General features: G+C 38.2%; 1 protein-coding gene across 20 annotated transcripts in view; it reads right to left on the bottom strand.

Moving 5' to 3' along the window:
- The window catches only part of LOC127182601 (NACHT, LRR and PYD domains-containing protein 3-like), a 60,020-nt gene that overhangs the window by 45,094 nt on the left and 302 nt on the right, over positions 1–14,624 (bottom strand). For 15 of the 20 annotated variants that reach the window (XM_051137933.1, XM_051137935.1, XM_051137934.1 and 12 more), the window contains 7 exons: positions 8,703–8,789; positions 8,438–8,551; positions 8,193–8,291; positions 6,214–8,007; positions 4,513–4,683; positions 4,051–4,221; positions 3,610–3,780 (listed from right to left, as the gene is read on the bottom strand). In XM_051137933.1, the coding sequence (XP_050993890.1) occupies positions 3,610–3,780; positions 4,051–4,221; positions 4,513–4,683; positions 6,214–8,007; positions 8,193–8,291; positions 8,438–8,551; positions 8,703–8,789 (2,607 nt within the window). The remainder of the gene's footprint in view (positions 1–3,609; positions 3,781–4,050; positions 4,222–4,512; positions 4,684–6,213; positions 8,008–8,192; positions 8,292–8,437; positions 8,552–8,702; positions 8,790–14,624) is intronic. The other 5 variants (XM_051137951.1, XM_051137940.1, XM_051137942.1 and 2 more) reach the window with 4 other exon arrangements.

Here is a 14,624-nt window from a genome sequence, read left to right on the forward strand (position 1 = left end):
ATCAAGGCCACTTTATTCATATCATTCTACAATCTCCCAAAGCTTTTTTTTTTGTAAAAAACATATTTAATAGCTTGTCTGAAGGAGCTTTACAAAATTCCTCAATTAATGTCAAAATGCAACAATCCAAAATCAAAATTACACAAATTAATCAGACAAATATTTCGGCCTACCTACACTTCTAATTACAATTCAGCCCAGGTAATTCTTATGGTCAAAAATTGTGCACAAATTCTCCACCTCCCCACCTAATCCTAACAAAACCCAACTAACTACTCCTAGTCTTCATGCACTCCCAAGAGTCAAGGCCTCTGAAGCACCCAAATACCGCTGGTGTGGAACTGAACAAACAGTTCAGAACTAACACCACAGAAGTGCACTCGACCCAAGAGACACACAAAAATAATAAACTAAAATAACAAAAAAAACAAACAAAAAAACAACGCAAAGTGTTGCTACAACCTAACTGGGCAGTATATACAAATACACTTACTTTTTCCGAGCTGACTAGAAATACGAACCAACGCTCCAAACAAATGTTTTCACCTCCTGGTCTCTCTCACCTAATTAATGAAATGAATGAAGTTAAATTGGAAAAGCCTTCATATGTTACACCTGGCTTAAAGATGTAACAATAAGAGAGACGGCACTGCAGATTAAATTCCCGTCACAAATCTGGTCAATGTTCCGCAGTCCGCTCACCACCAGATGTCACTCTCACCCTATCACACACTGACTGTTGCTTTACACCCCGGACTACATTATCCATCAGCCACTGCTCCCATCACCTGCGCCCAATCAGAGACAGTATAAAGCCCCGGTCTTCCTGTTACACTTTGCCGAGTATTGAATTGTTCTTGCATTCATTTATACAAAGCGTTTCCTTGTATCCCGTGTTTGGTTTCCGTTTGTTTTGCCTTGTTTATTTGTTTCGTTTGCCTCGCCGCCTGCCTTTTGTTACTCTCGCCTGTCAGACCATTCTCCTGCCTCTCCCATTGGATAACGTACGCCGCTGATCGACCCTCGCCTGCTTATGGACTATTCTTCGTCTCGCTGTCTAAACACCTGTTTGCCATTGTTTGACCCTGCCTGCCTTTCGACCATGTCTTTGCCTCGTTGTATTAATAAAAGTCTGCAAATGGATCCGCCCGCCTCCCGTCTCTCTGTTACAATTCCATCATAATGTTTATTACAACAAAATTAGCCAAAATAACATAATCAGGACATCAGGTCAATCAGTATAAAATGCAAGTGAATGGATGCCCAAAGTGAAATGTGATCAGTGCTAGTGAATGGATGCGAAACAAAACATAATGCCACAAGATTGGAGCTGGTCTCTGGCAAACTGCTGAAGCAACAGCGGAGCAGCTGCGCTAACAAACTCTCGCACCATGTTTAAATAAGAGCTATGATGAGCATCAGGTGCACTCAAGTCACGCCCCAATCACAAAACCTGCAACAGAGAAAAGAAACCAAAACACCCAAACAAATACATCTCAGTCCTAACAACTTACTGTTGCTTTTAGTGCTTAAAGGTGCAATAGGAGATCTTGGGAAATGTTAACTTTAGCCTGATAGCACTGAAAGCAAACCGTCTAAAGCCACACCCCCCTGGACACACACAGACTAGACGATCAGAGACAGCATTACTACAAAACATTGTAACACCAAGTTGAAATGTTGAACAGCCCAGATAGGAAAACTGTGTGGTGCTAATAATGCACAGGAGACTACAAAATGGCGGATTTTCCCTGAGTTTAATAAAACACCTCACGTCGATACACTCGTCCACATACATGGGGATTGGAAAAATGTACACAAGCATGCATTCAACTCAGGTCACAAACAGATGACGGTAGAGCAAATAATCTCTTCACCTTTCCAGAACATACGGATATATGTTACTGTATCTGTATTTTTGATCAAACTTCAGACTATTATCAATAATTCTAAATACTTGTATTCCTCCACTATGTCAACCTGTGTGTCATTGATGACCACCCTTAGAAGTGCAAGTGTTTTCTGACTAAAACTGATGATCATCTCTTTCGTTTTTGATACATTTAGATCTAATTTCATCCTATTACACCATAAAGTAAGGTCATCCAAAACATGACCATATTCCTGATCTGGATATGAAAGCAATCATAGAAACACAATATCTGCATATTTTACCAGACAACTATTGCTGTGCTATAATATAAAAAGAATAGGAGAAAGTACACAGCCTGGTGAACCTATAGAAATATGTAATTCCACTGTATATGATTATATTTACTATAATCATAAGTGAATGCAGCCTTATTGGGACCTTAATTGTCTGTCTCCCTAAGGTCCTCTCCTACACCTACTCCTAACCGAACCATGTTTGACCTGCGAAGCTTCATTAAGAAAGCCATGGTTTTGAGAATGTAAAAATATGAGCTGCACATGGTTGATCTGATCAATCAGAAGAACTATTAAATAACCATTAGGCACTTTATTCTCACTATTTAATACCCGTCAGACACTTTAATTATTTTTATTGTGGTTTAAGATAAACACATTTTCAAGCTATATACCAATTATAATTTTGTATACATTCAGGATGTGCGCGCATCATGGCTGCAGAAAACCCAGGAGTGATAGCCTTTACGGCTAGAGAATTACACGGATACGGTACAAAATAGTTCAATTTAAAACTATTTTAGATTATATTGATTAGATGTCATGTTCAAAATGTTCTCTGTATATTACAAGAGCTTGTCACCCAGCAATAAGCACTGTTAATCAGTGAAATTGACGTTTGATAGAGGGATAGTCCTACAGATCTGAAACAGGGATGACGTTTTTTGTGGCGGGGCCTATCTGCTGACAGAAAATGACGGTTTTCAAGTAGTGGTCTATTGATAGTATGTCCATTTAAACGTCTGCATTTGGCTTCAAATGCCATCTTTGATGACAGTATTCTATAAAAATTGTTTGCATTCTGATTTTGACATCAAAAGGCACAAAAATATTTTTTCTCTTATTCCATGGATTTTACCCGATTACCTCCACTTGTTACCAGTGATTTTCTGCAACCACTATGCGTGCACAGCTTCAAGTGATGTAACTGTGACGTCTACTGTGACCTGGTCTATAATCTAATGGAAGAGAGGAAGAAGGATGGGATCAGGAAAAGGCAGATTTGTACTCGGGTTGGTGTCAAAAGACTTGCTCACTGTCCTTACTCTCCCACTGGCAGTATGTGACTGGTTTCTTCTGTCATTTTATCTGATGGGGTATGTGCACTACGTGTAAACTGATAATCCATTTAAAAGGCTTTTGCTATGGCAAAAAAGGGTTAAAGTGAACAAACAAAAAATAAACAAAGTTGGTCACACATTTTTTTACATCTTGACTGACAGATGTCTCGTCCAATCAGTGATAAGTACTCCATTTGCAAACAATACCTTTTCCTTTTGTCTGGCTTGTCATTGTGTTTACTGGCTTGTTTTGTGCTTAGATTTGCAATTGTGTTTATTATTTGTTGTTTTGTTTTCAGATTTGTAATTTTGTTTTCAAAGTTGTAATTTATTATGCACTTTACATACAGTATACTTTACAGTGTGTCAAATATGATCTTACCACAGTTTCTCCAGTTTACAGTGATGATCCTCCAGTACATCAGAAAGCAGCTTCACTGAATCTCCTAGTTTATTCACAGACAGATTCAGTTCTGTCAGGTGTGAGGGGTTTGATCTCAGAGCTGAAGCCAGAGCAGCACAACCTTCATCTGTGACACCACAACATCTCAACCTGTAGAGAACAATGACACACTCTTCACTCTCTCAGATCACATCAGTTTAGCTGTGAATCCATTATTAAAGATAAAGAAGAAACTTAAAGGTCTAAAATGTCACAAAACAAAAAACATGATCACAAAACATCCAACTCTCATTCAATCAGGATAAAAAATATTTATTATATGCACTATTTCTGAATTTTATGCAAAATGTCTGTATTTAGTCTGTCTTTTTAGATTACATTATTTACTACACAGAATGTTTTTGTCACATATGGTCTTACCACAGTTTCTCCAGTTTGCATTGAGGATCCTCCAGTACATCAGAAAGCAGCTTCACTGAATCTCCCAGTTTATTCTCAGACAGATCCAGTTGTGTCAGGTGTGAGGGGTTTGATCTCAGAGCTAAAGCCAGAGCAGCACAACCTTCATCTGTGACACCACAATTATACAACCTGTAGAGAACAACGACACACTCTTCACTCTCTCAGATCACATCAGTTTAGCTATGAATCCATTATTGAAAACAAAGTACAAACTTAGAGCAAAATCAATATGTTTGTTGGATCATTGGACTGAGATCTAAAACGTCACAGAACACAAAATATTATCATAAAACATTCAAAGTCATTCAAGCAGGATAAATAGTAGTTCCTATATGCACTATATCTGTATTTTATGCAAAATCTATCTTATTTGATGACACTGTTCACTACACAGAATGTTTTTGTCACATAAGATCTTACCACAGTTTCTCCAGTTTACAGTGTGGATTCTGTAGTACATCAGAAAGCAGCTTCCCTGAATCTCCTAGTTTATTCTCGGATAGATCCAGTTGTGTCAGGTGTGAGGGGTTTGATCTCAGAGCTGAAGCCAGAGCGGCACAACCTTCATCTGTGACACCACACTTACTCAACCTGTAGAGAGATGAAAATCAAACAGCCATTTAAAAACCAAACAACTTGCTGCAATAAACAACAACTTGCAGTTCCAGTATAATTAAATTAATTTATACCATTTGAAAACATTTTTCCAAATTATTAAATTCTCAAAGTTTCATGGACTAATTTGTACAGAGAAAAATGTTAAGTCTGGATTAAATCAACATTTATGTATTAATTGAGTCAAATTGTAATCGTATGCGATAGTATTGTAATTAAGCAAAAAATGTAATTAATGTAATCAATAAAACATTTAACTTGAACTTTTAACTGGTTTAACATGATTAAAACTAAACCGCATGCTGGACTGTACACTGGCAGGAAGGGTCATGAATCTTGTTTAAGTCAAACAATTGTATATATAGATTTCAATTGTTGTCTTCAAAAGTATGTGTTGAAGTGTGCTGCTGTTAATTAAAAAAAGTGTGCTGCTCCATAAAGTTATTTGAGCTGAGATTTAAGCTGCTATATATATATATATATATATATATGAGCTGCTTCTCCACTTGTTTGGTTGGTCTCAGTTTCTGCTTGGTCATTTTATGTCAAATAAGAAATATTTAAATTCTTTCTTTATGTTAATTTTAACATTTTTTAACTGGAAAACTGAGATGGTCTTACTGCAGGACACAAGATCCAGACCCAACTCCTCCCATCTTACATATACCTAAACCTACCTGTTTCCACCCCTGATCCTAAACCCGCCCATCTCCACCCCTAAACCTACCATTTCCACCCCCTAGATGTGGATTCAACCCCGCCCCTGGATCTTGTGTTCTGCAGTGAGGGGCTACTGGGGAAAATCCGAATTATTTAAATGTGACTTCTCTGACTTAGTTTGAATGGCTTGAGCACATGGCTTTGTCTTTGTTTACGTGTGTTCAACATTAACTATGGCTACAGATGGGGGTCAATGAGATTAGCCGAGAGCAGTTGGGGGCGAAGTTGAAAATGGAGCCGTGAAGTCGGACACTTTCTGTTCTCGTTAATGCTGCTCTCGTGGTGTTCGCGTACTCTATCAAAGATGATGTGAATTAATTGCAATATTTGTCAAATACACAAACATTTCAGAAGCATTTTCATGAGCAACATAAACACTTTTCATATACTGCTTAATATGGCGGCATCTGAACAAGAACATAAACATATACTATTTAAACACTAATAAAGTGGGGTAATATATGCTTTATATATGCTTTATATATGCTTTTATCAGTGTTTATGATTAATGTGACTCAACATAATGCGACTACAGTAAAACTTTTACTGTTCTAAAAACACAGATTTGTGAGCATTATTAGACTTGAGGAAACACACGTGACCATTATCATGCAGTGAATCTGGCCAATTGTGAAAAAGCTGTATCGTCATCAGAACTCCTGCAGCTGCTCTGGAGAAACTGCAGCATGTGCCATCGGTGCTGATTAGCACTTAAGATTTATGAGGTTTTCACTTTGATTTTCTTAATGTTTTAACAATAAGGTGATTGTTTTCTGTGATACTTACTGAACTGATCTGGATTCTTTAATCACAGGCAGCAACTTCTGAAGAACTTTCATATTTTCATGTTTGTTCATTCCATTGACAAATGTATCAAGACGAAACTCATTCAGTTCCTCTTCAGATGTCAACAACACAAAAACTACAGCTGACCACTGAGATGAAGAAAATTTGGCTTCCTTTATTCTTCCAGATTTCAGATACTGTTGTATTTCCTTCACTACTGAATGATCACCCAGTTCATTCAGACAGTGAAACAGATTGATGTACTTCTCTGAAGAGTCAATGGTTCTGATTTTCTTCTTGATGTACTCAACAGTTTTCTGATTGCTGTCAGATCTGCTTCTTTTCAGCGTCATTGTTTGTTGTAGGAGAATCTGATGTGACTCCGCTGACAAACCCAGAAGGAACCGCAGGAAAAGATCCAGATGTCCATTTTTACTCTGTAGAGCCTCATCCACAGCTCTCTGATGCAGCTCAGATAATGAAACATTTTTAAACATGAGTTGAAACCAGTCCTTAATTTTAAACCACAAACTCTGGCCAAACACATTTGTGTTGTGGTTTGTCCAGGAGAGGTGCACATATAGAGCTGCTAGATGTTCCTGAATGCTCAGATGAACAAAGCAGAAGACTTTCCCCTGATACAAGCCAAACTCCTCTCTGAAGATCTGAGTGCACAATCCTGAGTACACTGATGCTTCTGTCACATCAATGCCACACTCTCTCAGGTCTTCCTCATAGAAGATCAGGTTGCCTTTCACAAGCTGCTGGAATGCCAGTTTGCCCAGTTTGAGAATCATGTCTTCATCTGTCACCTTCTTCTCATAGTCCTTCTCACATTTGATGTTAGTCTGTAGGATCAGGAAGTGTGTGTACATTTGAGTGAGAGTCTTGGGAATCTCTCCACTCTCTGCTTGACTAAACATCTTCTTTAAAACAGTGGCTGAGATCCAGCAGAAAACTGGGATGTGGCACATGATGTAGAGGCTCCTTGATGATTTCAGGTGTGAGATGATCCTGTTGGCCAGACTCTGATCACTGATTCTCTTCCTGAAGTATTCCTCCTTCTGTGGCTCACTGAAGCCTCGTACCTCTGTCATTCGATGGACACACTCAGAGGGGACGAGATCAGCTGCTGCTGGTCTGGAGGTGATCCAGATGAGGGCAGAGGGAAGCAGACTCCCCACAATGAGGTTCGTCAGCAGCACATCCACTGAGGCTGATTCAGATATATTACACAGTTTCACTTTACTCTTAAAATCCAGAGACAGACGACACTCATCCAGACCATCAAAGATGAACAGCACTTTATACTGATCACTGGTTATTTCCATTTCTTTAGTTTCAGGGAAAAAGTCATGAAGAAGATCTGAAAGGCTGAGTGTTTTGTCCTTCATCAAGTTGATTTCTCTGAAAGGAAGTGGAAATATGAGCTGGATGTCCTGATTCTCTTTCCCTTCAGCCCAGTCCAGGATGAACTTCTGCACAGAGACTGTTTTTCCAATGCCAGCAACCCCTTTTATCAGCACAGTTCTGATGGCTTTGTCTTGTCCAGGTAAAGGTCTAAAGATGTCATTACATTTGATGGCTGTGTCCTCTGTTGCTGCTCTCCTGGATTGTGTCTCAATCTGTCTCACCTCATGCTCATTACTGATCTCTCCACTCTCACTCTCTGTGATGTAGAGCTCTGTGTAGATCTCATTCAGGAGTGTTGGGTTTCCCTGCGTCACTGTTCCCTCATACAGACGCTCAAACTTCTTCATCAGATTTGATCTAAATATGCTGAGAATTTCATGGCTGTGAAATTAAAAGACCACATTATTACATGAATTACAGAGGTAAATGTACAGAACAAAATGTCTTTTTTTGTTTTCTGTTATCAGACACTGAACATATCATAGGGTTCATAAATATATCAGTTATTAATGATGTATTTGAGTAATGTGTGATGATGCACTGCATTAAAAAATCCCACAGTTTACCTTACACCAGGATACATGCTGTTTTGTGGTTGATTCATAGACTGGTCATATTTCTTACAGAAGGGTTTTGTTTCAGCTGATCTGTGTGGCAGGACTGACCTTGAATCAAGAATCAAACACATTTTTCTCATGACCTCAATAACAGTTGTGTACTAAAAATGTACCTGGTCAAGATCACAACTGTAAAATAGAATATCATTTACACACAATAAATTATGACTATAATCATATATTTTATGTCATACTTGAGGTTAAACCTTGTGTCATCACTCTTAAAATGAACTGGATAAGGCATAGAATCGTTACTCTTCATAGACACACAGATGGGCTCTGGTTTTGATTTCTTCTGATAAACTGAACTATAACAGAGAGAGAAAAAGTACACTAAGTACTTTCATAGACGTGTCTCTCAGTGAGTAAATGTTAAAAATCAGATGAAACAATGAAATAATTACATGATAAAACACCACAGCAAATATTTCAATCATGTCTGTTAATGAAATATTGTACCTGAAATGTTGTGGATGACCTATAGGCTCATCACTCTTCATAAACACACAGTTGGGCTCTGCTTCTGATCTCTTCTGATCAACTGAACTATAACAAAGAACAGTTTGAATTACTTTATTGATATTTTGGAAAAAAAAATGATCTTTTCATTTTACTGTGTTAATACAGAAACCATAAACTAAAGTTCTTTCATATACTCTCTGCCATAATAACTAATATGAATACCTTAATAACATGAATGCCAAATAATAATAATAAAATATATATATATATATATATATATATATATATATATATATATATATATATATATATATATGACACACAGCTTTGGCTCTGATCTCTCATGATGAACAGATTTAATGATGGCATTAATTTTAATAAAGTACCTTTAAAAATAAAATTACAATGTGTGTAGGTGTCGTGGTGCATAGGAGGAAACAAGGAGACAAGGAGGTGAGGATGAATTCCCAAACAAAACAGACTTTAAACCAAAAGACCAAAGGAGATGAACACAAATATGAGGAGTGATGTAAGACACTGGACGAAGAACTCATGAACAAAGCACTCTTTAAATACATTACTAAACGAGGGGATTAGCAAGACACACCTGGGATAAAATGAACACAATCAGGGAACAGTAACAGGAAGTCCAAATAAGGGCATAAGGAAATTTAAGGAGGGAATCAAGGACCAGGAACATGTGGGAATCAAAACAAACACACAAAACAGTCCAATAACGTGACTTAACACCCTCCTCCAGAAGGCGCGTCCTTGTATCACATAACAACAAAGGGGTGGCGCCTTGTCCCTCAGGACAGGCTAGTACGAAACGGGAACACCTCCAAGGTGGTACCGGATCCGGGCACCATGGTGGAGCAGGCAACTCGAGAAGCCATGGCAGATCAGGGAGCTCAGGGGGCCATGGAGGAGCAGGCAGTCTAGGGAACCATGGCAGACCAGGGAGCTCTGGGAGCCATGGCGGAGCAGACACTCTAGTGACCCATGGTGGAGCAGGTAACACAGGGAGCCATGACGGAACAGCCTCCGTGGCCTTGGCCTCGAACAAAAAAAAATCCTTGGGGGAAATTACGGGTTTAAAGGCCCGTTGTGAGCCTGATGCAGGAATGACGGCCCTTCCTGGACTTGACTTGGGATCAGAAGCCCTTTCTGGGCAGAACGTGGGATCAGGAGCCCTCTGGGCTCATCCCGGGAACAGTTTTGGGCAGTAACACATTACTTTGTAGCGCGTTACTGTAATTAGATTATTTTTTTAGTAACTAGTAATTTAACGTGTTATAATTTCCAAACGAGTAGTTAGAGTATAGTTACAAGCATAAGTTACCTTTGCGTCATTGCCGACAGAATGTGTTTCATCATCTAGATTGTAAAAAGGGTGTTGGCTAGCACATGTGACGTCCTCTACCTGAGACCTACTTTGACTGGTAAGCGCCTGTGAGGCGGATACTACCAATGTAAACAAAGTCAGCATGGAGAGAGGAAAGTACGTGTTCTGTATCTGTAAATACAATCATTATTTTGAGTTTATTTCTGTCAAAGGCAAGAACGTTATTGTGCGTTGTCAATTAGAGGGAAGAAAACCGTGAAAAACTCCATATCCAATTTAAAACACCTGAAAGGGCAGCATGGCACATTAAAACTTCTTGAGAATATACTGGGTGCGGAGAGCAACACATCAGCTTCTATTTTTTGCGCATGAGTCTCTGCCTGCCCGCACCCGCCCATCAAGTCTTGTTCCGCACCGCTCTCTGTTGCGTCAAGTCCAGCGGGAGTGCGGGTCTCTAATCCACTGACACTGGACTCGACACAACAGAGAGCGGCACGGGACAAGACTTGATGGGCGAGTGTGGATGCGGGCGGGCAAAGACTCATGTGTGTGCTGGAAGCCATCGAATAAAATTATTTGCGGGACTATTTCGCAAAATAGAAATATCTAAATATAAAATATCTAAAACAAATGAATTTCTGTTCAAGTATTGCACAAAAGCAACAAGAACAGCTAATATAAAACAAAAACAATTAACTTGTGTAAGCATAGGCAGAGTTTCTATTTATAATACGTGTTTGCAGTGTTAAACAATGTTGATTTCTGGAATGCAATGGATAATCAGAGAATCCACTGACTGCTCGAAATGCCGTGCATTCTGCAACCACACATGCAGCAGCCTATTGCTTTTAGTAAAACAGTGGTTTGTGAATGTTGATGCTTTAATAACAAATATTTTAGCGTTTATGATGGGATGTTAGGCAACACACAAACTTAATATTTCACATAAATTTTGTGGATGTACAGAAAAAAAGTAATGTAACTAGTAATGTAACAAATTACTTTTGAAATAAAGTAAAAAGAACAGTAATTTGATTACTTTTAAAAGGAGTAATCAGTAGGGATGTCAAAATACTCAATATAATATCGAACCATTCGGTATGACCTCCACGGTTCAATACACGCTTTTGAATTGCGGTTTTTCGGTTTTGTATTTAAATAACTTCCTTGTTTTATTTCTCTTGGAATTTGCTGTATGTGTGCCCGCGATTTCACGTGCTGAAATGAGGAAACGCTTCCCCGCTTATATTTGAAAAAACAACACACGCAGAGCATCTTCCATTCTAATGACATGCAATGATAAGCCTTTCTAAACCTGTTGTCCAACAAAAGAGTTATAAAAACAAAAGTTATAAAAAACATTATGACTTGTTTTGTGAACTAAAAACAAGTCATAATGTTTTTTATAACTTTTGTTTGACGTCAGTCCAGTGTTTGAAATAACTTCCTTGTGTGATCTGATGTGAATTCTTATCACAGAATGAGGTAGACAATAAATTTTATACTCATATTCAATGTATGTTGATTAGCAATGGCTTATGAAAGTACACAAGATGGCTTGAAGAACACAGATAACCATATATTATTGCAGACGAGTGTTTATTGTCCCTACATTTTGTCATTCAAAACGTTTAACGTTATATCTTGTTTTTAATCAGTTACAGCAATAGCGATGCTTTTATCCATATTAGAGAATAGAATGGCATCCAGTATGAATGAAACCCATTCTATTTACACTATTTCCAGTGCACAGAGGTTTACGGGAGTATATTTTGTTAATTGGTTGCAAAAAAAACAAATGGGCTGAACTCAGGATCCATGGCCCTCTCTAGACTCTGGTCTGCGGCTGAAGCCATCTCTTGACTCTAGTCTAGGGCTAGAGCCATTTTTTAACTCTGGTCTGGGGCTTAAGCCGTCTTTTGACTCTGGTCTGGTGCTAGAGCCTTGGAGGATTGTCTCCTTTTTCTCCTTCTCCTCCTTTGGGCTGAAAGTGCAGCAACCAGCAGGCTTGAGAGAGCGGCTGCCGGTGGGCTTGAGTTTGGAGTGGCAGTTCTGGGCTGTGGAAAAGGGAGGATCTTTGGAGAATATTGAATTTTGGAGCGTTTTCCTGTTGTTTTTGCCTGATATCCTGTGTATGATTCTGCCTTGATCCCTGTTTTTCGATTACCTGGATTATCCCTTTTGTTTTTGTTTGCTTGATCGGACTGATGTTTTGGTTTGGACCCAAAGCCTGCCTGCTCACTATTGTCTTTTGGATTAAGCCCTTGATTGTTGATGGATTGGACTGCTATATTGGTTTTGACCCTCTGCCTGCCTTCTCGTACCTGTCTGCTACTACTGCCTTTAATAAACTACCGCACATGGATTCTAACTCAGCCTCAGCGTCCTTGTTACACCACCCTGCTGCAAACACTACAGCGCGTCCTCAGCTTCAGTCATCTGAGGCGAGGATGATTTTAAGTGTTTTTTTAAAGTGTTTCCTACCGCAAATATATCAAAAAACATCATTTTTGACTAGTACTATGCATAGCAAAGAACTTCATTTGGATAACCTTAAAGGGGACACTGGATGCCCATTTTCCACAAGTTGATATGATTCTTTAGGGTCTTAATGAAAAGTCTATAATATACTTTGGTTAAAAACACTTTCAATGGTAGTGTAAAACAACACCCTTTTTACCTTGCCAAAATCAGCTCTGCAAAAATCATCCTGTTCTGGTGGAGGCTGCTTTAAATGCAAATGAGTTCTGCTGTTCCGTCCCTCTGTTCTCTCTATGGAGTGACGAGCCTGTTTACTTTAGCCGCATTTAGCCGTTAAACTTGCTAACTAGGCGATCACAAACATTCATAAAAAACCCCTTATACTCACTTCTGCTGTAGGTGAAGCTGGATCACGAATGATTCGCGCGAACATAGACGGATATATGTAGATCACATATATTCCATTCACAAACAAACGTAATCCACTGCATCTTCAGCGGCTCAGATGTCGGGAGTAAATGACGACCACTGTGTTCATTATTACATCCAGCAACACAACACCTCAATTGCTCAATCAGAGATATTCTTGTCTAACTTACATCCCTGCTCTGGCATCGAAACAATGGAGGTCGGACTGTTACAGCTGATCTGAGGTAAGACGCTCATGTCAATCAACTATCGTGGGAGCGGCCTCTGTGGGTGTGACGCCACAACGACAGGCATCTGAGAACGGCTCGATTTGAAAAGGGGAATATTATTTTTACAGATTAATTAAAAACCACTGCATGGATTTTTATCATTATAGGGTAGATTTGTACATACACTGACAACACACATTAATGTTCATACAACATGTAAAAGTGAACTTTGCATCTGATGACTCCTTCAAAGATGATTTTCTCAATGTTTTGATTTGTTTTTGTACCCTCAGATTCAAGATTTTCTCTTCCAAATATTGTCCTATCCAAACAAACCAGACATCAATGGAAAGCTTATTTATTCAGCTTTCAGATGATGTATAAATTGTTTTAAAGATGTAGCCAAAATATTGTAACACGCACAGCCAAACAAGCTTTCTGTTTTCAATCAGTTTATACCCACAAAGGGGCGATGCATCCTGCAGAATACAAACATTCAAATCAAACAATAAATGATTAAAAATATCTAAAAGATCTTAAAGCCCTTATTATTTCTTAACTCTACAGCTGTGCATTAATTTACCTTAAAGATTTACTTTTTATTCATGAATGAAAAAATATGCCAAAAATGTCTCTTAATGGAAAACAAAGATTTTTTAGGATGAAAATGACACGAAATTACCATTATGACCAGTAGATGGCAGCAGAGGACCACTCATTAACTACAGCTGCCATTTCAACTTCCTAGTTTTTTTATGTCTTGCTTTTGGATTTATTATAAAATGACTACTATAACAAATTTTAGTACCTTTACTGCACTGAAGTTTAAAATATAGCAAACGCAGGAAGTAAGTTAAAAAATAAATAAGCCTAGACATCAACAGCCTGGTGAATTACTTAACTATGTATATAGTTAGGCTAACTACAAATGAAATATGTTAAATGTAAATGGTATAACAATTAAATAATGCATTTAATATTTTCAAATATTTTTAGATTTAATTTAATAATTACATCAATTAAGTGTTATCTTTAACTGGAAAGCTGCTAAATATATTCAGACAACACAAACTTGTTACTGTTTGTTTTTATTTTATTTATTTTTGTTTATTGTTACAACATGTTGTAGTTATGTTATTTTCTGAATTACTTAAAGCATAGCTCTGTTTTTGACATGGGCCTGTCAGATGTTTCGCTCAGTTATCACTGGCACATTTAGCGGGTTTACTCGCATCATTTTTTACACTCACGCTTGTCATTCTCAAAACAGTTTGTGTGGACGTTTGGTCCCCTTAAACAAACAAAACTTTTCTTCAAATTGTGAATGTATTATATAGAGAAAACTTGCAAATGACTGAGCTGGCGTATCTAAAACCAGAAAGTAATCGTGCATATGGTCAATTAATTTTCTGTTGTCTTTTTATAATATTGTCCTTTTTAGTATAGTATGCATTC

The sequence above is a fragment of the Labeo rohita genome, chromosome 20 (genome assembly GCF_022985175.1).
Source record: "Labeo rohita strain BAU-BD-2019 chromosome 20, IGBB_LRoh.1.0, whole genome shotgun sequence".
In the NCBI taxonomy this organism is placed as follows: Eukaryota; Metazoa; Chordata; class Actinopteri; order Cypriniformes; family Cyprinidae; genus Labeo; species Labeo rohita.